This window comes from Cadophora gregata (assembly GCF_030347475.1).
Source record: "Cadophora gregata isolate MNR1 chromosome Unknown scaffold_14, whole genome shotgun sequence".
In the NCBI taxonomy this organism is placed as follows: Eukaryota; Fungi; Ascomycota; class Leotiomycetes; order Helotiales; family Ploettnerulaceae; genus Cadophora; species Cadophora gregata.
This window is the reverse complement of record NW_026695937.1, coordinates 126,769-146,259: the sequence shown is the minus strand read 5'-3', so window position 1 is coordinate 146,259 and position 19,491 is coordinate 126,769. Positions and strand designations below refer to the sequence as shown.

Here is a 19,491-nt window from a genome sequence, read left to right as displayed (position 1 = left end):
ATTTATGTTATTTTATGACCAGAGTAGAACAGTGCGTATGTTCATACAGTTGTTTGATGAAATGATCCAGCTATTCGAGAGCACATGTTTTTTTACCGAGTCGATACCAGGCCGGCCCCACATTTACTGCTTCTATCGTCAGGTAAACAACAGAATAGTACAGATCCTCAGAGTGCGTAAATATACATGCTTAACCGCGGTATATACAATTTATCTCATTCTCATCCTCATTCTCATGTCACCCTCACAGCCTCGACTCACTCCCCTCCTCCCCCTGCTAGTCCCTCTCCTCCCAAACACCCTGCACCATCTCCCCCACCATACAAACCCTCTCCCACCCCATCCGCACCAACATCCCTCCCCTCCCCTCCCTAAACCTCTCATCATACCCCCTCTCACTCCACCAACTCATCTTCTCATCCGGCCCAATAACCAACACTTCCTTCTCCCCATCCTCCTTATCCCAACCGTTACCGTATGTGAACTTGATCCATATAGCGGCCATTTCTTTCCCGAGTCGGTCGTGCTCAGGCTGCGTGTTTAAGATGGGGAAGTTCTGGAGGAGGTAGGCTACGTCGAGTTCGTGGGAGGAGAGGTTTTTGAAGGGGCCGGTTACGATATTTTGCTGAGGTTTAGAGTATGTAAGTCAGTGTGCTTGAGGGCACGCCTGGGGGGAAGAGGAGGGGATGTGCTTGCTTACTTGGTGGAAATGATATCGAAAACAATTTTCTCTTTCCCATCCCTCTACTGTCTTGAGAACTGGGAAGTAGAATCTCAGATCTGAAGATAGCTGTTGCAGTCCAGCATACTGTTTCTCTGGAGTCAAGGTTCCACTTAATCCGTAAGAGTCGAGTAATTGTTTACCCTCTTCAGCACTGAGAGATGCGGCTAGGGAATTATGTAGCCTAGTCATAATGTCTGGATTATCCATAATACGCGCTTTGAGGACAGTTCCCTACTCACATCAGTCCGTCGTCCTTTCGACCAGATAGGGGCATTACTCACATCCTGCTCCACATCCCCAATCAAAACCCTCTCACACCACTCCGGCCGCCCCGTTGTTCCCCCTTTCTCAGACAACATCCCCAAATCAACCTCCTCGCGAATAAACTCCCCATCCAAACAAGGACTCCAATTCTGAAACATCGGCAACTTCTTCACCATCTCCTCAGCGCTCATCTCATACAATGCCCGTCTCCTCTCTTCGGAAGTCAGGTTCTCGAGTCCGAGAAGTTTGGTGTTGGTGTTGTAGTGGTTGTTTTGCCATTTCGGTCTGCGCGCTTTGCGGAGTGTGCTTTCGCCGGACATTATCATGGCTTGGTTGAAGAGGGGTGGGGTGGTGACGAGGAGGAGGGTGGATATGCAGACTTTTGGATGAGTTAGTGAGGGTTTTTGATGGGTTGAAGGGGACTTACTTCCGCCTGCAGACTCGCCTGCTGCTGTGATTCTATTGGGGTCTCCTCCGAATCCTGCAATGTTCTTCTGGACCTGAAAAGTGGTTTATTAGGTAAGACTTTGTGCAAGTTGAGTTTTCTATGCCATACCCATTGAAAAGCGCATGCTTGGTCCTTCAATGCGTAATTGCCTGGCAAGCCAAGTTCATCCGAGGCGAGGAATCCGAAGATTCCCAGGCGATAGCTAAGTCGTCAGAATCCGAATATGAATGTTTTTCTAATCAGGTGTCGAGACTCACTTTATCGAGACTCCAATGACTGGCTTTCCAATATCAACAGACGTTTTCACAAATTTCTCCAGATCTAAGAAATGATTAATAACGTCAATGGAGACGTCCAAGATCATAGGAGACATACCGTACTGCGGCCAACAACTACTTCCTATGGAGAAACCTCCCCTATGCAGCATGAGCCTGAATCTAAACGAGGTATTCACAAACATACCCGTGAACCCTGCCATTCATCAGCCTCATTCACACAACATAAAAGAAATATTTACCAAACAAAAACAGGAAGCTTATCCTCATCTTTCACCCCCTTTGGAACTGTCACTACCAAATTAAGACATTCAAACTCATCTGTCTCCGTATTCTCATTCTCAAGCTCCACCTCTCCCACAAGAGAAAGATCGAAAGCATGACCTCCCGGATGCTGTGGACACGAAGGCCCATGTTTGCTTGCATCAAACTCTTTCCCGTCTCCACTTCTATTCAATGGCCCATCAAGCAATACTGGGTCTTGCCATCGTCCGGGTATTCGTGCATACTTGATGCCGCGATATTGCACTGTCTGTCCATCATCCGAGACTCGACCCCGCATCTTGCCAAGACTGGGATGATTGAGAGCCATGTTTACTTTCGCAGTTGATAACCGAATCTCGACAACCCTCAACAACCTGAAAGTTGAAGCGCTGGGATGAATTTTACTTTAACAGCGTCCTTGAATTCCGGTATTGTCAATGGAGCTTCAATGTCGTCACCCCCACTCCTGTCCTCCATCCAATCGTGCTGTACTGTTCAAGCCCCACCCCCCAAAAACTCAGGGACCATCCGCCAAGCTACCTACCCCGCACAACCCCCAAGTCATCGCCTCCAAGTCCCCGACACCCCTGTAAACTCGCCTTGTCCGCCATCGGCCTTCCTCCACAGGTAATGCATGCAGCTCCAGCTCACTGACGAAGCTCCCGTGGGGCTTGGAGTGGGAGGAGATACAGATGCAGCTAAGGTTGTATCACATTCGGAGCAAAATCGAAAATATACCTCCGTGACATATTCTCAAGATCTCTTTCTCCCTCTCATTCATGTGTCGGTGATACTCCATCATCCAAACTCGCAAAATGAGGCACGCACGCTTACTAGCAACGAGGATACCTCATTCCCGCCGGGAATTCTCCTCTTCCAGCGCCAGGCGAGCCATCAACAAGATATGCGACTCGGCACAAGAAGCGATCAAAGACATGAAAAGCAGCACCACGCTGCTGGTAGGAGGATTTGGATTTTCCGGTGTCCCGAATTCTCTTATCAATGCCTTGAGGGATAGGAAGGATTTACAGGATTTCACGGTGGTGTCGAATAATGCTGGGATGCCGGGCGTTGGGTTAGGTATGTTGACCAGTTTATTTTGAATACTTTCAACATGCCAGAATCATATCGTGGAGAGGGAATTGACTAAATTTTTTCCCTTAGGCCAGTTACTAGAAACGAGGCAGATTAGCAAAATGATAGCTTCGTTCATTGGTGAAAACAAGGCGTTTGAGAAGATGTACATTTCTGGAGACTTGGCACTGGAACTCACGCCTCAGGGGACAATGGCTGAGAAATGTGCTGCGGGTGCTGCTGGCATACCTGCTTTTTACACTCCTGCTGCATATGGCACAATTGGTAAGTATTTTGAATCACATCAATAACATCAAGATATTATACTCAAAATATCTTGCTAATACCCCCCAAAGTCCAAACCGGCGAACTCCCCGTCCGCTACAACCCCGACGGCACCATCGCCATCAAATCCAAACCGAAAGAAACCCGCGACTTCAACGGCAAATCCTACGTCATGGAAGAGTCCATCTTCGGCGACTACGCCTTCGTCAAAGTCCACAAGGCCGACCGAATGGGCAACTGCACGTTCCGCCTCGCACAGAACAATTTCAACGAAGCCATGGGCAAGAACGCCAAGGTGACGCTTGTGGAAGCCGATGAGATTGTCGAGGTGGGCGAGATCCAGCCGGAGAATATCCATTTGCAAGGGGTGTATGTCACGAAGGTTATTAGGAGTACGGAGGAGAAGAAGATTGAGAAGTTGACGTTTAAGAAGAATAAAGAGGAGGCGAAGGATGAGGGTATGTTTACCTTTCCCTCCCTACGCCCCAGACCTCGGAAACTATGAAATGTGAAAATTAATGTCAACAAGTCGCCTCATCAAACACCACAAGCCGCGAACGAATAATAAAACGAGCCGCCCAAGAATTCACAGACGGTATGGTTGTCAACCTCGGAATCGGCATGCCACTAATTACACCCGCCTTCCTCGAGCCCGGCATTGAAGTCGTCCTGCAATCCGAAAACGGTATCCTTGGTATGGGCGGCTACCCTGAACCAGGCCAGGAAGATCCGGATCTGATTAACCCTGGAAAAGAGACTGTTACACTTGCGCCTGGTGCGTCGCTGTTTGGGAGTCATGAGAGTTTTGGTATGATTAGAGCGGGCAGGGTGGATTTGACGATGCTGGGGGCTTTGCAGGTTGGCATGTATGGTGGTAAGTATTCGATCAAGCATCTGGAAGGGAGGAACCTTCCAATAGTAAAGAGAGACTGAATTTCGGCTTTAGATCTTGCGAATTTCATGCTCCCAGGAAAGGTCAAAGGTATTGGCGGAGCGATGGATCTCGTAGCCAACCCTGAAAAGACCAAAGTGGTAGTCACCATGGTATACATGTCCCAAAATCTCCTATCCGTCTCTCAATTACCTCTGGAGCAGATTTAACTCCCCATAGGACCACGTCGACAAAAAAGGCAACCCCAAAATCCTCAAGCGTAAGTTCTTCCCTTCCCATCCCCATCACATCCCCTTTCCTCTCCACCACAAACTAACTCCACATCTCTAAATACAGAATGCACATTCCCCCTCACTGGCCGAAAATGTGTCTCGAGAATCATTACAGAGCTAGCTGTCTTCGACGTCAGTCATACTGAAGGGTTGACACTGATTGAAGTTGCGGATAGGGTGAGTGTCGAGGACGTTAAGGCGAAGACGGAGGCGCCGTTTAGGGTTTCGGAGGATCTGAAGACCATGCATGTGTAGGGAAGATGTAGATAGATTGAGATGCAAATTCATATCTTAAATAATCTATTGCATGGCGCCTGTATATGTGTTCCAGATCGTGATTCAACAGTAGACGGCTGGGTATAGTCATTGACCCGAGGGCAAATGTGTAACCCTCGTCGACACTTGGCAATTACATACAGTGTTCAATTCTTAACATTATGAATTCGACTTCAATCTTCAAAAGAAGAGAGAAAGGTCTCAACACACAGTCTTCCAAAGGCACGATATGAAAAGAACTTTCGAAACAACTTCATGTATTCTATTTCACTATAATTTTACAGGCACGTGGACGATCATCGACAAGACTTAACCAAGTTTCTCAGTATAGATTGTGAACAATGTTGATCACTGCTTCATATTAGCATCGTACGCTGGGGAAAGAGATGACAGAAGACTTACAGTTCTGATAATCCGGATGTTCTTTACCACCCACCAAAGCATGCAATGCAATCGGCTCTTCCTCTCCAGGAGGCACTTTGTACTAAAAATGAATCAGAATCACACGTCACTTTCTCACACACCAAAAGATACACACCTCAGTCAAGCTCGTCTTATGCCCCAAACCCTCCACCAACCCCTCAATAGCCCTCCCAACAACCAACGCATCCTCCTCATCACTCCCCCTACTCTCCTCCCCAATATACGGCACCACCCTAGCAATCATCCTCGCCTCCTCGGGCTTCGTCCTCGCCTTCAATGCCACCACCGGCGCCAGCGTCAAACAACTCGTGATCCCATGCGGAATGTTGTACGTCGCACCAAGCGCGTGGCCGATGCTATGGCTCAGCCCTACACCGCCTACATATAGGAATGGGAAGAGCGAGGCATAGCAGGCTAGGAAGAGCTTCTGCCGGATGTCGGCGTTGGAGGGGTCGGTTTTGGATTGTGGGAGGTAGGTGAAGAGGTCGCGGATTGCTTCGAGGGCGAGGCGTTTGGTGGGGATTTCGGAGGCGAGGGGGTGGTAGAGGAGTTCGACTGCGTGGTCGAGGGCGCGGATCTGACGAGTTTGTTCTCAGCATGTATATGTACCCTGGGAGTTGGAGAGAAGAAATAATGGGACGTACTCCTGTGCTTGTCCAAAGATTGGTGGGTGTATACAAGGCGATATCTCCATCATACACCACAACTGCGAGACGATCAGCTAAACCACTCTCATAATTCTCATCCACTCTCACCTTTTGGCACCAACTCTGGATTGCTCACAGCAATCTTCTTCTTCTCCTCTGTAGTAAACCCTGCATTCTGCGTCGTTTCCGCCACACTCAACGTAGTCGGAACAGCAATACTCGGTATCCATTTCCCCGTATCCTCATGAATCTGATACGCAATTGCTTTCGCACTATCAATTGGCGAGCCTCCACCAATGGATATCAGGACATCGGCTCCTGAGCTCTTGACGAGATCTGTTGCTTCGCGGATTGCGCCAATAGGTCTGAATCAGTATCGTCTTATCAGCTTTGACGTTCTTCCGGAATGAGAATTCAATTTAAGTTGAGGAAAATTGTGAAACGTACGCGTGTTGTCCGATCTTGTTAAACGTTCCCACATGAGCCTGCCCCAAACTCGCTTCGGCATCTTTGATCACTGGTGTTCTTGTACTTAAAGATTGGCCTGTAACAATGAAAGCCTTGGAAGCTCTGATTTTGGAAATAACTTCATCCAGTTTCTTCGCGGTTCCTAAATCTCGTCAGTCCTCCCGGTGAACAACTCTCAGTTTTGTTGACACAAAAGCTCACCTCGTCCGTATATCATAAACTTGATAGGAGATGCGGGGTAACAGCCCACAAGCGAGCTGTCGACTTGACCTCCTTGATTTGCAAAGAAAGACATTATGGATTGGTGAAGTTTTCTGATAAAGAAAAGAATTTTATATTCAAGTAGACAAGCAATGACGACTTTGGATATCAAACGGCCGTCTCTCGGAACAAGGCTGATGCTGATAAATCCTCTGCCGTTTACCGACTTGGGAGCTCCCTCCCCCCAAAAATGCCGTGTGGGGTAGGAATTGCCCCACCCACGTGATACCCCTCCCTAAGTGAACCCCTTAATGCTATTGGGTCATGTTCGGTCACCGCATACGATTGCATGAGAGTAGGAGTTCAAATTCGTGCTTCTAGGCAGATCTGGAATCTGGTTGGGATTTGGCCTCTTATCCAAGTTTTTGTATTTACATTTCAAAATGGCAGGACTCAGAACAACAGCGAAGAAACTCACACAGAAAGCAGCAAACGATGTTGTTGTTTTGGCCGCGGTCAGAAGTCCAGTTACACGAGCTTTCAAAGGAGGCTTCAAAGATGCGTGGCCAGAAGATATCTTAGGTCCAGTGAGCACAAAACTCCATAGCTAATTTTCTATTCCAAATCCTTGTCAACAAACATAACTGACAAGTCCAGGTAATGAGCGAATCCGTCCGACGAGCCAACATCCAACCCAGCGACGTCAACGACGTTCTAATCGGCAACGTCCTCGCAGAACTCGGTTTCGCCAAAACAGGCCGCATGTGCCTAAACCACGCCGGATTCCCCAACAGCACAACATTCCACACCGTCAACAGACAATGCTCCAGCAGTCTCCAGGCCATCACTCACCTCTCGCACGCCATCATGGCTGGCCAGATCGACGTCGCACTAGCAGGTGGCGTGGAGAGTATGTCGAGGAATTACGGCTCGAGAGGTGTGCCGCAAGATGTTTCCCCAAGGTTGAGGAATTCGAGTGTTAAGGATGCAAGGGATTGTTTGTTGCCGATGGGGATCACGAGTGAGAATGTGGCGGAGAGGTATGGGATTGGGAGGAGGGAGCAGGATGAGTTTGCTTTGGAGAGTCATAGGCGAGCGTTGGAGGCGAGGGAGAGTGGGTATTTTGATAAAGAGATTGTTCCAGTCACGGTAATGACGAAGAATGCTGAGATGGGCGAGGAGAGTGAGATTACTGTTTCGAAGGACGATGGGATTAGAAGTGGATTGACATTGGAGAAACTATCTGCACTGAAACCTGTCTTCAAGCCTGATGGAAAAAGTACAGCTGGAAACTCGTAAGTCAATATCTTTTTCTCCTCTTCAAAGAAGTAAGCTCATGCCAATCAAGTTCTCAAATGTCAGACGGAGCATCAGCAACCATCTTAGCTCGCCGCTCCTGGGCAGAAGAGCGAGGTCTCAAACCACTTGGACGATTCGTCGGCACCAAAGTAGCAGGCTGTGCACCAGACGAGATGGGCATCTCCCCAGTTTTTGCCATACCAGAGCTATTCAAATACACTGGTATTGACAAAAAAGATGTCGATATCTGCGAATTGAACGAAGCGTTCGCTAGTCAGAGTTTGTACTGCATTCAGAAATTGGGACTGGATATGGAGAAGGTCAACCCAAATGGTGGCGCCATTGCCATTGGACATCCAACTGGGGCTACGGGAGCGAGACAAGCAGCTACGCTATTCAGCGAATTGTTAAGGAGAGATAAAGAGGTTGGGGTTATTAGCATGTGTGCAAGGTATGTTTGGTCTTCCTTTATGGCAAGTGACTTGCTGACGGCCACAGTACTGGACTTGGGGTTGCCTCATTGTTCATTCGAGAATAGGATATTGATCATGATGAAAGCTTGGGAACGAGATAGATCAATTAATACCATTCAAAAAGAGTTCCAAACCTCACTCCTACTTGAGTTCCATTGCTCCTGTAACAGCGATGTTGTTTACGCCCAATTCTCACGAACTTATACATCCTTTCATGTCAATAGCTCAGCATATGAATGTAAGTGACTGCATGAGCTTTCATTCCCAACATCCCATTGGTCGAACTCATAATACCATCTCAATTCCGCAAACCCACAACATAGAAGTGTGGGATGTAGCATTCCCACACGAGGTCCATCACCAAACCCGCTCTCGCTTACATGCCTCTCTCGCCACTCCAGGGAAGTATTTCCGATGGCTTCGGGGTGTCCCCCGACTAACGGGCGTCATCCCTCAACTAAAACAGCGCTCCCCTTCCCCGCATTGGCATTTCCAGGGGAGCTTCGTCCCTGAAGCGGCAGCTTGACGTTCAGCCCCACACTCCCACATCCAGCTTCAACGTCAGCACGGGAAAAAGGTGTAGCATCGTGAGACGATCTGGAAAATCACAGTCTCGCCTTGTTGAGCAGCGTGGGACGAATGTTTTTGTTTTGATCCATTGTAGATCTTCAAATCTTGATCCAAAGTTCAGACCCCTGCCTGAATGGTCCGTTGAACCTCGTAATCCGCTGAATCGAGCTCCATTGGTTGAACATCCCATCCCATTCTGGATCTTGCTCAAAAAAACTGAAAACACCATGCTTGCATCTCGAGCTTTCCTGCGCGTCGCCTTAAGTCGACCAAGAGTATCAATCGTGTCGATAGTACAATTTCGCAGAAACATGGGCTCCGTCAGTGCAATCGATTCGAGTATTTTCCGGTCCTTATTCGGAACAGAGGAAATCAGGAAGGTATGTCGTGAACAGAAGCAAAACCTCACAAACTGCCTAGATACTCCCTGGATTTCAAAACGTCAAATATTAACGATTACTCAGGTCTTCGACGACAAAGCCTACATAAACCGCTGCATCGACGCCGAAACAGCCCTCGCCCGCTCACAATCACAATGCGGCGTCATACCCTCCCACATCGGCTCAGCCATAACCTCCAGCGCAGTCAGCTCGAAACTCGACCTCGAAAAACTAGCCCGCGAGACTGAAATTGTCGGATATCCCATCCTGCCTCTCGTCACGCAACTAGCGGCCATGTGTGATGAGGAAGCAGGACGATATGTGCATTGGGGAGCTACCACGCAGGATATCATGGATATCGCGAGTGTGCTACAGATGAAGACTGGACTGGATATCGTGGAGAGGTTGCTGGGGGATGTGAGTAAGAGCTTAGAGGCCCTGGCGGAGAAGTATAAAGATACACCTATGGCGGGGAGAACGCATTTACAGCATGCGTTGCCAGTCACATTTGGATATAAATGTGCTGTTTGGCTGTCGAGTTTACAGAGACATCAAGAACGGCTGAAACAATTACGACCTAGAGCTCTACTGGTGCAGTATGGAGGCGCGGCAGGGACTCTTGCTTCACTTGGAAGTGGTGATGACGGGCTAAGAGTGAGGAAACAGCTAGCGAAAGAGTTGGACCTTGTCAATCCCTCAATAACATGGCATGTAGCCCGCGATGGCGTTGCCGAAATCGTCAACTTCCTCTCTCTCGTAGGAGGATCGCTCGGAAAGTTGGCTCTTGATCTGATCATCATGTCCTCGAACGAACTCGGCGAGGTATCTGAACCATTCGTCCCACACCGAGGAGCGTCCTCCACGATGCCGCAGAAACGCAATCCCATCTCCAGCGAAGTCATTCTCGCTGCCTCGAAAATCCTCAGATCAAATGCTAGTCTGGTGTTGGATGGTATGGTATCTGATTTCGAGCGAGCTTCTGGACCTTGGCATCTAGAATGGGTGGCTATCCCTGAGAGTTTCGTCATCGCGGTTGGTGCATTGCACCAGGCTGATTTCGCACTGAGTGGTTTGGTTGTTAATACTGAGCAGATGGGCAAAAATTTGAGATCTACGCAAGGTCTAATTGTTGGTGAAGCAGTCATGATGGGACTTGCTCCATATCTTGGTAGAGGGAAGGCTCATGATGTCGTGTACGAAGCTTGCAAAGAGTCGATTGAAGGAGCAGGGACACTCTTCGACTGTTTGGTGAAGAAGAAGGCGGTCACAGACTCGTTGGATGAAGAGAAGCTGAAAGCTCTCTGTGATCCATTCAATTACTTGGGAGCTTCTCAGCAAATGGTTGACGATGTCTTAGCTCTAAGAACATAATAAACAAAGCTTCATCTGAATATTTGCCCTGCCTCAATGCCGAAGAAATGTCACAATATATTTCTCTGTCGTGTCTCCATCGCAATATCGAAATCACATTTCTACGAATTCACATCTGGCGGAACAGCTCCTAGAGCTCTCCAGATGACGAAACGTACCTAGGTAGATACCCCAAACCCCCCACCAATCACCTCCTGCACCCAAATATTCCCACGCATCCACTCACCGGCCAAGCTCCCCACCAACAGCCAAAACACTTCCGAGTCCAATACCGAAGAACTAAAAATACAGTGATACTTCCGACCCTGCCAGATCTCACCAACTGATACTACCTCGCCCGTCCTAATGCCGTGGGGCTGTATAATCTTACCACTGGCAAGCTGCCATAACCGACCCTGTACCTACCCCACAAAGGCCGAGCCAGTCCGCCACGATTGCCATGCAACCAAAACAGCTCTGCCCCACCACCCTTATGAATCCACTAGCAAGCGAAGCTCGACTGATTGAAGGTATCAACTAAGCATAGAAATAGTATTTCTTTGGAGAAGGAAGACACTAAGATTTTTTTGATACTAGAAGCTTCCAGTTGAGATCTTTCAAGCTTTGAGCTCGAGTCCTTATATTCATTCATAATTCTACAGTTTGGATATTCTCTGAAGAACACTCAACTCAGCTTTACCACAAAGAAACCTAGCACCAAATACAACAAGCGAGACAATCGAATGGGCGAAGTCGATACAACAATGTCGACTGCTTCGGAAGAGAGCTATGTCCTTCTCCCACGGGAACCTCTAACGGATCCACGTGCAACATTCCACTATACGGATTTACAACGTAGCAAGCCGACGAGAGAAAATGATCCTTATGAGTATATGGCTGGATTTGGGAATCGATTTCAGGTATGCCTGACCTCACACTCTCTCTGACATCTTCTGGTATTCTTTGAGTGTTTAAGAGGGGAAGTAGCTAACCTAGTGTTAAGTCCGAAGTCATTCCAGGAACTCTCCCAGCAGGTCAAAATAACCCACAGGAAGTTCGATTTGGACTTTACACAGAAGGCATTACGTATTCTGCCTTTGCAGCTCCAAGACAGGAGAATAAGAGCACTTACATGTACCGGATTCGACCAGCTGCTGCACATAGTAAGTCTAGTCCAAACTCCGAGCTTCATTGAACATTCGATATTCCAAGAACATACGAAGATTTACATCAAAAAGAGGCCTGAGAAAGATTTGCTGATGAATTTGCAAGATGGCTACCATTCAGTTCAATCTCCCGCAACGATAGAGAGCTGCTTCCTTTCTCTCAACCCCAAAATCAAAACTCTCCCACAACAAGTAGAATGGACGCCCTTCCCAAGTAAGCCTTCTCCCCCTCCTTCCATCACCACGCAGCAACTAACTCCTAATGAACAGTCCCACCCCCCTCCCAACCAACAGACTTCATCGACGGTCTGCACACCCTCTGCGGCTCCGGCGACCCCAACCTAAAAGAAGGCATCGCCCTCCACATCTACACCTTCAACACCAACATGACCCGCCGCGCATTCTGCAACACAGACGGCGACATGTTGATCTGTCCACAGCAGGGAAACCTCGACGTCCAAACAGAGATGGGAATGATGTTCGTGCAGCCCGGCGAGATATTCGTTATTCCCAGAGGTGTCCGGTTCTTGATTCGTCTTGCCTCGTCAACGCCTGAAAATGAAGGAGACAAAGATGAGAACCCCGGAGCACGAGGATACATAACCGAGATCTGGGGCTCATCGTGGGAATTACCTGACCTGGGACCGATTGGTGGACATGGACTTGCGAATCCGAGGGATTTTCTGGTGCCCGTTGCGCATATTGATGAATTGGAGGAGTTACATGCTGAGTGGGAGGTGGTGTGTAAATTGAATGGGAAGTTGGAGGCGATTGGGCAGGATCATAGCCCGTTTGATTTGGTTGCTTGGCATGGGAATGTGGTGCCTTATAAGGTGAGTTTCTTGTTTGCTCTGTGCTATTATTCTTGTTTGAGAGGTAGCCATGGGAAGATTTTTTGCTTGTGGGAAAGGCAGATGTTGGGGTTGAAGTTGTGTTGATGTTGCGACGAGTTAAGCGAGATGTATTCGCCTCATCTCTTCATCACACCTCACCTCCCCTCCTCTCTGACCCCTAGAATCCCCAAGACATCTCCTACCACCCTTTCACACCCCCTATCATTGCTTCACTCAAACGCTTTCAGACCAAGCTAACCCCCCCTCCCCACCGCAGTACGACCTCACGAAATTCAGTTCCCAAAACAGCACCAGCATCGACCACACCGACCCCTCAATCAACACAGTCCTCACCGCCAAATCCTCCTTCCCACACGTCCCCCTCTGCGACTTTCTCTGGTTCGGACCTCGCTGGGACGCCGCAGCAAACACCTTCCGCCTGCCGTACTTCCACCGGAACTCAGCGAGCGAGTTCCTCGCCTGTTTGTATGGGAATGGACTTGGTAGGAGTGACGACTTTAAGCCTGGTGGGGGGAGCTTTGAGGGGGGACATACGCCGCATGGTGAGTTATTTTTTGCGTCTCTCTCCTTGAAATATTTGCATTTGTGTGTGGAGTTTGTGATTGTGATTGTGGTTGTTTGAGATCTTGGTTATGGACCTGGTGATATGATGTGTCGTGGCTAGTCGTTTTCTGTTTATTTTCGTTCCCCTTGACTTCCGTCCGAAGCGGACAAAGTGCCTCGCTATCTACTCCTCCTTCCTACTTTTTACGACTATCAGAACAAAAGCTGACTCTACCCCCAACCAACAGGCGGTAACAACGACGGCTACGTCAACGAAATGAAAATCCAAAAGAGCCAACCCCGTAAAATCCTCGAAAGTACGTCTTCCCCCCTTCATTCTTCCGTGACCTCTCCTCCTTTCCCTCCCACCCCTCGTACACCCCTAACCCCCAACCATCCTCACCTCCCCTTTCCCCCCAACCACCCCCTCCTCCTCAAACACACACCCACCTAACACCACACCAACCCACAGACCAAATGACAATCATGATCGAATCCTCCCGCACCTTCCTCTTCACCGAGTGGGCCCACACCGGCAGCGGAACAATGCACCTCGAAGGCACCGACCCGCGAGCCTGGGATAGACTCCCCGATAAATTCTCATCTTACCCGGGCATCAAAGACTTGCTTCAGAGAGTCAAAGATGATAAGGCTGCGGCGAGGGAGAGGTTGGAGTATTACCATGATGCGAAGATTGGGAGGTTTGTTTGAGGGGGTGAGACGATGGGAGATCTAGAGGTGTGAGGAGTGCGTTGGTGAGAGGCAGGCGACGAAGACCTAGCTGGAGTCGAGTGAGGTGTTGGTTGGTGGTCACGGTCCTGACATGTTGTGCATTTCTTCTTATTCCAAGTTTTTTGTTCTGTTCTCCTCATACTCTCTCTACCACCTTTACATGTTCTCCCTTTCATTTAGTTCCATCTAATCTGATCTGTTTTGCTCCTCTGTTATGTTCGTAGTCGTCGTTGATCTGAAGGAGACGCGAAATTGATAGCTTGATGACCTGATATCTATCTACAAGCTGCATCTCAGTCACTTAGTTTCATGTTCTAGCTTCTTGTTTTTTTCTTCTTTTTTTTTTAGCTATCACCTGCTGTTTGTTGTTTCCATGCCGCCTATTCCCTCGTTCATCTTCTCGCACCTACTCACTCACGCAGATCACGATGTAGCTAAATTACATACCCTTCTCAACTACAGAATATCATACCAAATAGCAAGCTATTCAATATCAATTCCCAGTTTCCTCACATGATGAGTCACTTATTCACCTAGTCCAATCCAGTCCAGTCTCGCAATACATAATGTCAACCCGCTAAACGATCGTCCATGCTATTCTATATTGTTCCCACAAGTCACTCATCTTTCTCCACCTCCATGTGGACAGTACGGTAATAAGCTAGCCTGCCTTTACAAAACCCAAACCCTGAATGCTGAATCCTTTTACTCCCACTCAGCCGCTAATTTCATCTTACTCCGACTGCCTCACCCCATCGGCCTGCTACTCTTCCAGACCCAACCCTGCGTAATCCAACCCACATTGCTTACAAGAGATGAGACCTGATGTCTTGCATTGAGACATCACGGGACTTCAGTTAAAACATATTAACACAACTGGCAAAATGATCTATTAAGTATCAAAAAGAATTTGGATTTTGCAGCCACCCCCCCACTCTCTTGAAATATATTCCCATGGAATTCCTCCCTGTCCCATGCTAAAACGAAGTCCAGCCAAATCAAACCGATATATACTCCACCCACCCAACTTGCTAAATATCGTAACAGATACCCAATCCTATCCTATCCTACCAATCCTACCCTACCATATCATGATGTAAAAACCATTGACTACGAACATGAACATAAACAATCACAACCAACCCCCTCCTCCTCCCCTCCCCTCCCGCTCCTCCCCTCCTCTCCTCCACACACACCCTACCCCCCACCCCCCTCAACATCCACCAAAGCATCACTCATAATCCTCAAAACCTTACTATACTGCCCAATCCGCACCCTCCACCTCCCAATATCCTCCAGCAGCCTCGCGTAATCGAGGAGTATCCTCCTCGCAGCCTCGTATCCAGGACGGTGGATAACGCCGTCGAAGCAGATCCCGCCGCCGTGCCGGATGAAGTTGATCGCTGGGTCGTCTGTTACTGTTGCTGGTACTGTGGGAGTGGGAGTCTGATTGGTGTGCAAGTGGGAATTGAGAGCATGGTTTGGAGAGTTCCCCTCAGGAGTGAGAGCACCCAATCCCTCACCACCAACAACATCCCAATCCACATCATCAATAAGATCGAACCCCGACGCCGGTCCTATACCAGAAAGCGAGTTCGGATTCGCACTCCCAGCCCCGGCCTCACTCTCCGGTGGAACCATAAAAACATACAACCCCAAAATCAGCGCCGAGATAAACAACCCCGTCGAAGCATGAAACGGATCCCCATCCGACGCCCTCCGATTAGACATCAACTTGAACGTCTGCGCCGCATGGAGACACGCCCTCCTCGCACTCGGCGTCTGCGTCCAAGCAGCAATATCATCCAGCGCCTGTCTCGCTGCCGGCGCGCCCGCACACCCTGCTCCAATCTCAAAGAGTCGAATGTCGGCCGTGAGCATGATGCAGGTGTTGTGCCAGAGGACGACGCAGTTTGGGTTCATGGATGTGAAGAGTGGAGCGTAGGATTTCATGACGTGGATGAGGAGGGATTTGGTGTGTTTTGCGCGGGGGTCGAGATCGTAGGTTAGGGCTGGGACAAAGTGTTGGGCGTCGGCGCGGCGGTGGCAGCCGGATAGGAGCCGGTGGAAGTCGTGGGAGACGCGGAGGCGGATGATGCTGAGGATGCCGTGCATGGCGAGGGGTTCGAGAGTGTTAGTTAGGTCTGGGAGGGTGAGGATATCGTTGGAGAGGGAGACGATTGGCATGCAGATTTGGTGACGGGTTGCTGCTAGATGGGCCCATTTGGTTGCGGTGGTGGCTTGGAAGAGGCCAGCGTCGCAGGGGAGAATGACTTGGATTTCGTCTGTATGCATGATGGGACTTGTATGGAGCATTGCTGAGTACCAAGTATCGACCATTATCAAAGAGACAATCAACCTGTGATGTGAGTAGACTCCTGCAAGGAGAGTGTTGGAGCATACCGTTTTGCACATTCTATCCTACTCCATGCTTTCCATCTAGCTTCTAGATCGGATATCTGACCGAAGAAGCTCTCATTCAAGGGTTGACCATCATTGGCATTGAAGAGGCCATGTTTTTGAGCAGTCTAATGGTCAGTGAGGGGCCAACTTGATCATGAAATAGCTTACCATGATAACATTTGTGTATAACATCTGGCATTGTGACTGATGATATTTTTGCTGATCTGTTAGCTAGATGCATCAAATCTTGTAGGAAATACTCACTCCCATCATTTCGGTCAGGTTAAGTATCAGAACGGCACTTGCCAAACTAGACATCTGATCTATACGACTTCGATCTCCAGAAAGTGATGGCATAAGTTCAGTAGATACCTGCTCAAGTGCTTTCTACTACAAATCAGTCAAGTCTCACAAATCCGAGAATGCGAACCCACCGGAAATGTCTGTCTGACAAATGCAGTTGCTCCTTTCGTCTGAAGTATGGTCAAACCAATCAGACACATGATAAACAAAATAGACGTCGGTGCCGTCTTCGGACAGAAAGTAGGCGTATGGATAAAAGGCATCAAAGGATGAAATTGGCGGAAATAAAGATCCAATCCAATGTCAAATATCTCCGCTGGTGGGAAGTTGGAAGATGTTGGCGGGTCATTCACAACTGAACCCCCTTGTCCGGCAGACCTCGATTCAGACGGCGACGAAAAGTTATCCGGTGATCCAAACCCCGCAGCTGGAGTCTGATCAGTCGAAACATGTGTAATGGTGACGAACATTCTCTGCAGCCTCTCCCTACAATCTTCATCCAGACCCCACCGTGAACCACACTGCCTATTCTGTTCCATGGCTTCTGGTGAGAGGTTTCCATTCGAGAACAGATTGTCCTCTGCTTTCAGTACGGCATCCCACCAAAGTGTAGGCATGAGTCGAATAGGATTACTATGTCGATTCGGCCAGCACCGCTCTACTTTCGCGAACCGTTCGTTTGGTATGAGAGTACTGGGCGAGCTTGGATTCCTTACGGATGTCGGTTCGTCTGATGCCGCCGTCAGAGATGATCCTCTCCTTACACCAGCAATCTGACTGTTCGAACTTCCGAAATCCTGCAAGTTTCCTGGATGAAGATGTGATTCGAGGTCAAATTGATCGAACCAAGTCTGCAAATCCTGTGGCATAATCGAAACATCTGGAGCCATTCCTCCCATATCCGGAGATATATGATCCTGTATCCCATTCAACCGAGCAGAGTACAAATCCTCTCCAAAATTGAATCTAGTAGACGTATTCGGAGAAGGGCCAAGATTCTGGAAATTCGGATCCGGCTGTGGAGGCCTTGGATCAAAACTAACATCTGGATGCCCAACATGGTTATTGTTCGGCATCTCCAGAGTCCAACTCGGAGCAGCACTCATTTCTGGCAGGGCAGCATTCCCCGAATCCGTCATTACTGCATCCATTGTTCCATTATCCCATTTCTGCTGCGATGCCAATAGAGCGAGGTGGTCTAGGCCGGAAGGCAAGCCGTTCGAGTTCGTCTGAGGGAGATGGTCGTCAAGGGAGGGGTCAATGACAGAGGGTGATGCGACCACTTGACTCTGCCTCCGCACATTTTGTATTGCTGGATTGCTCTCGGAGGATGGGCCGGGGGTGGGGTTTGGATTCTGTGCGCCATTCACTTCTATGAAATCTCCTTCTGATGAACTCTGCTCGGCCTCTTCGCCGATGATCTGGGGGTGGTTCTTGAGATGGCGGATCAAGACATCACTGGGAGAATTAGTAACTCTACTGCAAACCAGACAACACGCAATCAGATACCTTCTCGAGAAGCTTTTCTTGCATCGCGGACATGTATACGGTCTCTCTCCAGTATCTATTCATTCCACAATTAGTATTTGTCAAGTCATCCAACCCCGCCCAAATCACCATCTCCCAAAACAGTAAAACACATCACATACGGGACCTCTGATGTCGCTTCAAATGCTCGGCCTTGGAAAACCTCCTCTCACAATATCGACATTTCTTCGGAAGCAAGCCCCGTTGCTGTGCCTGTTGCTGTTGCTCTGGTCTCCGGTCCTGGACTGGACTATCTGCAGTTGCAGTGGTCGGCATAGCTAAGGGTAGGTAGGTATGTCTTGGGTGATGTCGTGTGGGGCTTCCTCCGGATCTTCTCTCCAGGGCACAACGAAACGGCGCAGCGCATTCAACAACGGTCTCACGCTTCTATGGCTCCAACCATGGCAGATAGAGATCGCATGCGTAGGAACTGGTAATACGACGGGCGTGTCGTGAGGGTATTCGGAGCGGGAGTAGTCGGGAGGAGATGATACAGACAGGTAGCAAGTGTTGAGCCGTGGAAGAGTAGGTGAGAAGTCGGATCCCGTTGAGTTCCTGAGGTTCTGGATCACTGATGGAAGGGCGTTCAGCCGTTGGATCCAGCACCAACGATCCGCTACCCCAGAAGCGGAGTAGCGAAAGGAGGGGAACGAACGGGTGCTGCCCAGCCAGGCAGGGGTACACTGATGGGTGTGGTGTGCAGGCTCAAATAATAGAGGCACTTAAGAGGCGTACAGGTAGTAGAGGACCGGAGGGAATAATAATGGACAGTACTGTAAGACAGATGGATAATTGATGTTCGCCCAATGGGTGTGATCCTGGCTGAATGCTGCTGATCGCTTCTGCATGCTCCGTGGTGAGGAGAGTGCAGAAAGCTTTTCTTCGTGTTCCAAACAGACAACCAGACAACCAGACAGACGTAGCAGCAAACACTGGTGAGACCTCACCCATGAACGGTCATGGCTGGCCACGGCCTTATCGGCTGAATATTAAATACAACTCGAATAATAAGAATTCTCGTGAGTGCAGTATTGAATTTTACCTTTGGTGATGACATCAAGGTTATGCCGCCTGACATCCGAATTTAACGTTTAATGACCCTCGAGTTTTTGAAGCGACTGGGATGCGCCTTGAAGAACCAGTTAAAAAGCCTGTATTTCTGATTGTCATTATCTCACGTTCTGGACACGCTTCTTCACGATAACACAGTTTTCTGTCGTCTCCAAGCTGGGCTGGTCCGGGCAAATATTTGCCTACGCCACGGAACTGCAGTAAGAGCCTAATATCTCTTCCCTCAGTGCAACCCATCAGTTCTACTTCCTCACTCCTACCCATGCTATGCTACCAGACCAGACTCAAACAAGATGACTTCAACGTG

At 48.9% G+C, this 19,491-nt stretch overlaps 7 protein-coding genes across 8 annotated transcripts; 4 read left to right on the top strand and 3 right to left on the bottom strand.

Moving 5' to 3' along the window:
• Window positions 1-38: 38 nt before the first annotated feature.
• ONS95_004143 (uncharacterized protein) lies at window positions 39-2,425 on the bottom strand (the record flags this gene model as incomplete). Of its 2 annotated transcripts, XM_058497489.1 has the most annotated exons (9): window positions 1,954-2,425; window positions 1,899-1,907; window positions 1,812-1,852; window positions 1,694-1,757; window positions 1,545-1,638; window positions 1,416-1,488; window positions 1,006-1,367; window positions 701-955; window positions 39-625 (listed from the first exon to the last, which is right to left on the bottom strand). In XM_058497489.1, the coding sequence occupies exons 1-9, from the start codon at window positions 2,301-2,303 to the stop codon at window positions 278-280; spliced, it is 1,596 nt and encodes a 531-aa protein (XP_058352214.1). In that variant the 5' UTR covers window positions 2,304-2,425. The 2 variants fall into 2 exon arrangements, with proteins under 2 accessions (XP_058352214.1, XP_058352213.1); XM_058497488.1 differs by having other exon boundaries at window positions 278-625; window positions 1,812-1,907.
• Window positions 2,426-2,562: 137 nt separating this feature from the next.
• On the top strand, window positions 2,563-4,778 carry ONS95_004142 (uncharacterized protein). Its single transcript, XM_058497487.1, has 7 exons — window positions 2,563-3,055; window positions 3,140-3,334; window positions 3,406-3,792; window positions 3,864-4,208; window positions 4,281-4,378; window positions 4,446-4,485; window positions 4,563-4,778. Exons 1-7 carry the CDS (start codon window positions 2,791-2,793, stop codon window positions 4,751-4,753), a joined length of 1,521 nt encoding a protein of 506 aa, XP_058352212.1. The 5' UTR covers window positions 2,563-2,790; the 3' UTR covers window positions 4,754-4,778.
• Window positions 4,779-4,990: 212 nt separating this feature from the next.
• On the bottom strand, window positions 4,991-6,731 carry ONS95_004141 (uncharacterized protein). The gene is made up of 7 exons (XM_058497486.1): window positions 6,514-6,731; window positions 6,292-6,454; window positions 5,953-6,209; window positions 5,842-5,903; window positions 5,313-5,774; window positions 5,177-5,258; window positions 4,991-5,125 (listed from the first exon to the last, which is right to left on the bottom strand). Exons 1-7 carry the CDS (start codon window positions 6,605-6,607, stop codon window positions 5,097-5,099), a joined length of 1,149 nt encoding a protein of 382 aa, XP_058352211.1. The 5' UTR covers window positions 6,608-6,731; the 3' UTR covers window positions 4,991-5,096.
• A 127-nt stretch (window positions 6,732-6,858) lies between these two features.
• Window positions 6,859-8,415, top strand: ONS95_004140 (uncharacterized protein). Its single transcript, XM_058497485.1, has 4 exons — window positions 6,859-7,100; window positions 7,171-7,808; window positions 7,862-8,263; window positions 8,311-8,415. Exons 1-4 carry the CDS (start codon window positions 6,957-6,959, stop codon window positions 8,348-8,350), a joined length of 1,224 nt encoding a protein of 407 aa, XP_058352210.1. The 5' UTR covers window positions 6,859-6,956; the 3' UTR covers window positions 8,351-8,415.
• Window positions 8,416-8,708: 293 nt separating this feature from the next.
• Window positions 8,709-10,614, top strand: ONS95_004139 (uncharacterized protein). Its single transcript, XM_058497484.1, has 2 exons — window positions 8,709-9,235; window positions 9,320-10,614. The coding sequence occupies exons 1-2, from the start codon at window positions 9,083-9,085 to the stop codon at window positions 10,604-10,606; spliced, it is 1,440 nt and encodes a 479-aa protein (XP_058352209.1). The 5' UTR covers window positions 8,709-9,082; the 3' UTR covers window positions 10,607-10,614.
• Window positions 10,615-10,731: 117 nt separating this feature from the next.
• On the top strand, window positions 10,732-14,344 carry ONS95_004138 (uncharacterized protein). Its single transcript, XM_058497483.1, has 7 exons — window positions 10,732-11,505; window positions 11,589-11,748; window positions 11,858-11,965; window positions 12,022-12,584; window positions 12,862-13,147; window positions 13,397-13,465; window positions 13,621-14,344. Exons 1-7 carry the CDS (start codon window positions 11,329-11,331, stop codon window positions 13,857-13,859), a joined length of 1,602 nt encoding a protein of 533 aa, XP_058352208.1. The 5' UTR covers window positions 10,732-11,328; the 3' UTR covers window positions 13,860-14,344.
• A 733-nt stretch (window positions 14,345-15,077) lies between these two features.
• ONS95_004137 (uncharacterized protein) lies at window positions 15,078-19,133 on the bottom strand (the record flags this gene model as incomplete). Its single annotated transcript, XM_058497482.1, has 7 exons — window positions 18,236-19,133; window positions 18,096-18,150; window positions 16,718-18,044; window positions 16,548-16,670; window positions 16,452-16,502; window positions 16,284-16,408; window positions 15,078-16,239 (listed from the first exon to the last, which is right to left on the bottom strand). Exons 1-7 carry the CDS (start codon window positions 18,387-18,389, stop codon window positions 15,078-15,080), a joined length of 2,997 nt encoding a protein of 998 aa, XP_058352207.1. The 5' UTR covers window positions 18,390-19,133.
• Between the last annotated feature and the right edge of the window lie 358 nt (window positions 19,134-19,491).

What these genes read in the sequence shown, in the direction of transcription:
- ONS95_004142 (XM_058497487.1), top strand. Translation starts at nt 2,791, where the DNA reads ATGAGGCACGCACGCTTACTAGCAACGAGGATACCTCATTCCCGCCGG. An exon ending in AGAGGAGGCGAAGGATGAGG is followed by an intron (nt 3,793 to 3,863) that starts GTATGTTTACCT and finishes AATGTCAACAAG; the next exon opens with TCGCCTCATCAAACACCACA. An exon ending in CCAAAGTGGTAGTCACCATG is followed by an intron (nt 4,379 to 4,445) that starts GTATACATGTCC and finishes AACTCCCCATAG; the next exon opens with GACCACGTCGACAAAAAAGG.
- ONS95_004141 (XM_058497486.1), bottom strand. Translation starts at nt 6,607, where the DNA reads ATGTCTTTCTTTGCAAATCAAGGAGGTCAAGTCGACAGCTCGCTTGTG. An exon ending in AACAAGATCGGACAACACGC is followed by an intron (nt 6,210 to 6,291) that starts GTACGTTTCACA and finishes ATACTGATTCAG; the next exon opens with ACCTATTGGCGCAATCCGCG. An exon ending in TCCAGAGTTGGTGCCAAAAG is followed by an intron (nt 5,904 to 5,952) that starts GTGAGAGTGGAT and finishes ATCGTCTCGCAG; the next exon opens with TTGTGGTGTATGATGGAGAT.
- ONS95_004140 (XM_058497485.1), top strand. Translation starts at nt 6,957, where the DNA reads ATGGCAGGACTCAGAACAACAGCGAAGAAACTCACACAGAAAGCAGCA. An exon ending in AAAAGTACAGCTGGAAACTC is followed by an intron (nt 7,809 to 7,861) that starts GTAAGTCAATAT and finishes ATGCCAATCAAG; the next exon opens with TTCTCAAATGTCAGACGGAG. An exon ending in GTTATTAGCATGTGTGCAAG is followed by an intron (nt 8,264 to 8,310) that starts GTATGTTTGGTC and finishes TGACGGCCACAG; the next exon opens with TACTGGACTTGGGGTTGCCT.
- ONS95_004139 (XM_058497484.1), top strand. Translation starts at nt 9,083, where the DNA reads ATGCTTGCATCTCGAGCTTTCCTGCGCGTCGCCTTAAGTCGACCAAGA. An exon ending in GAACAGAGGAAATCAGGAAG is followed by an intron (nt 9,236 to 9,319) that starts GTATGTCGTGAA and finishes ACGATTACTCAG; the next exon opens with GTCTTCGACGACAAAGCCTA.
- ONS95_004138 (XM_058497483.1), top strand. Translation starts at nt 11,329, where the DNA reads ATGGGCGAAGTCGATACAACAATGTCGACTGCTTCGGAAGAGAGCTAT. An exon ending in GATTTGGGAATCGATTTCAG is followed by an intron (nt 11,506 to 11,588) that starts GTATGCCTGACC and finishes CCTAGTGTTAAG; the next exon opens with TCCGAAGTCATTCCAGGAAC. An exon ending in ACCCCGTAAAATCCTCGAAA is followed by an intron (nt 13,466 to 13,620) that starts GTACGTCTTCCC and finishes ACCAACCCACAG; the next exon opens with ACCAAATGACAATCATGATC.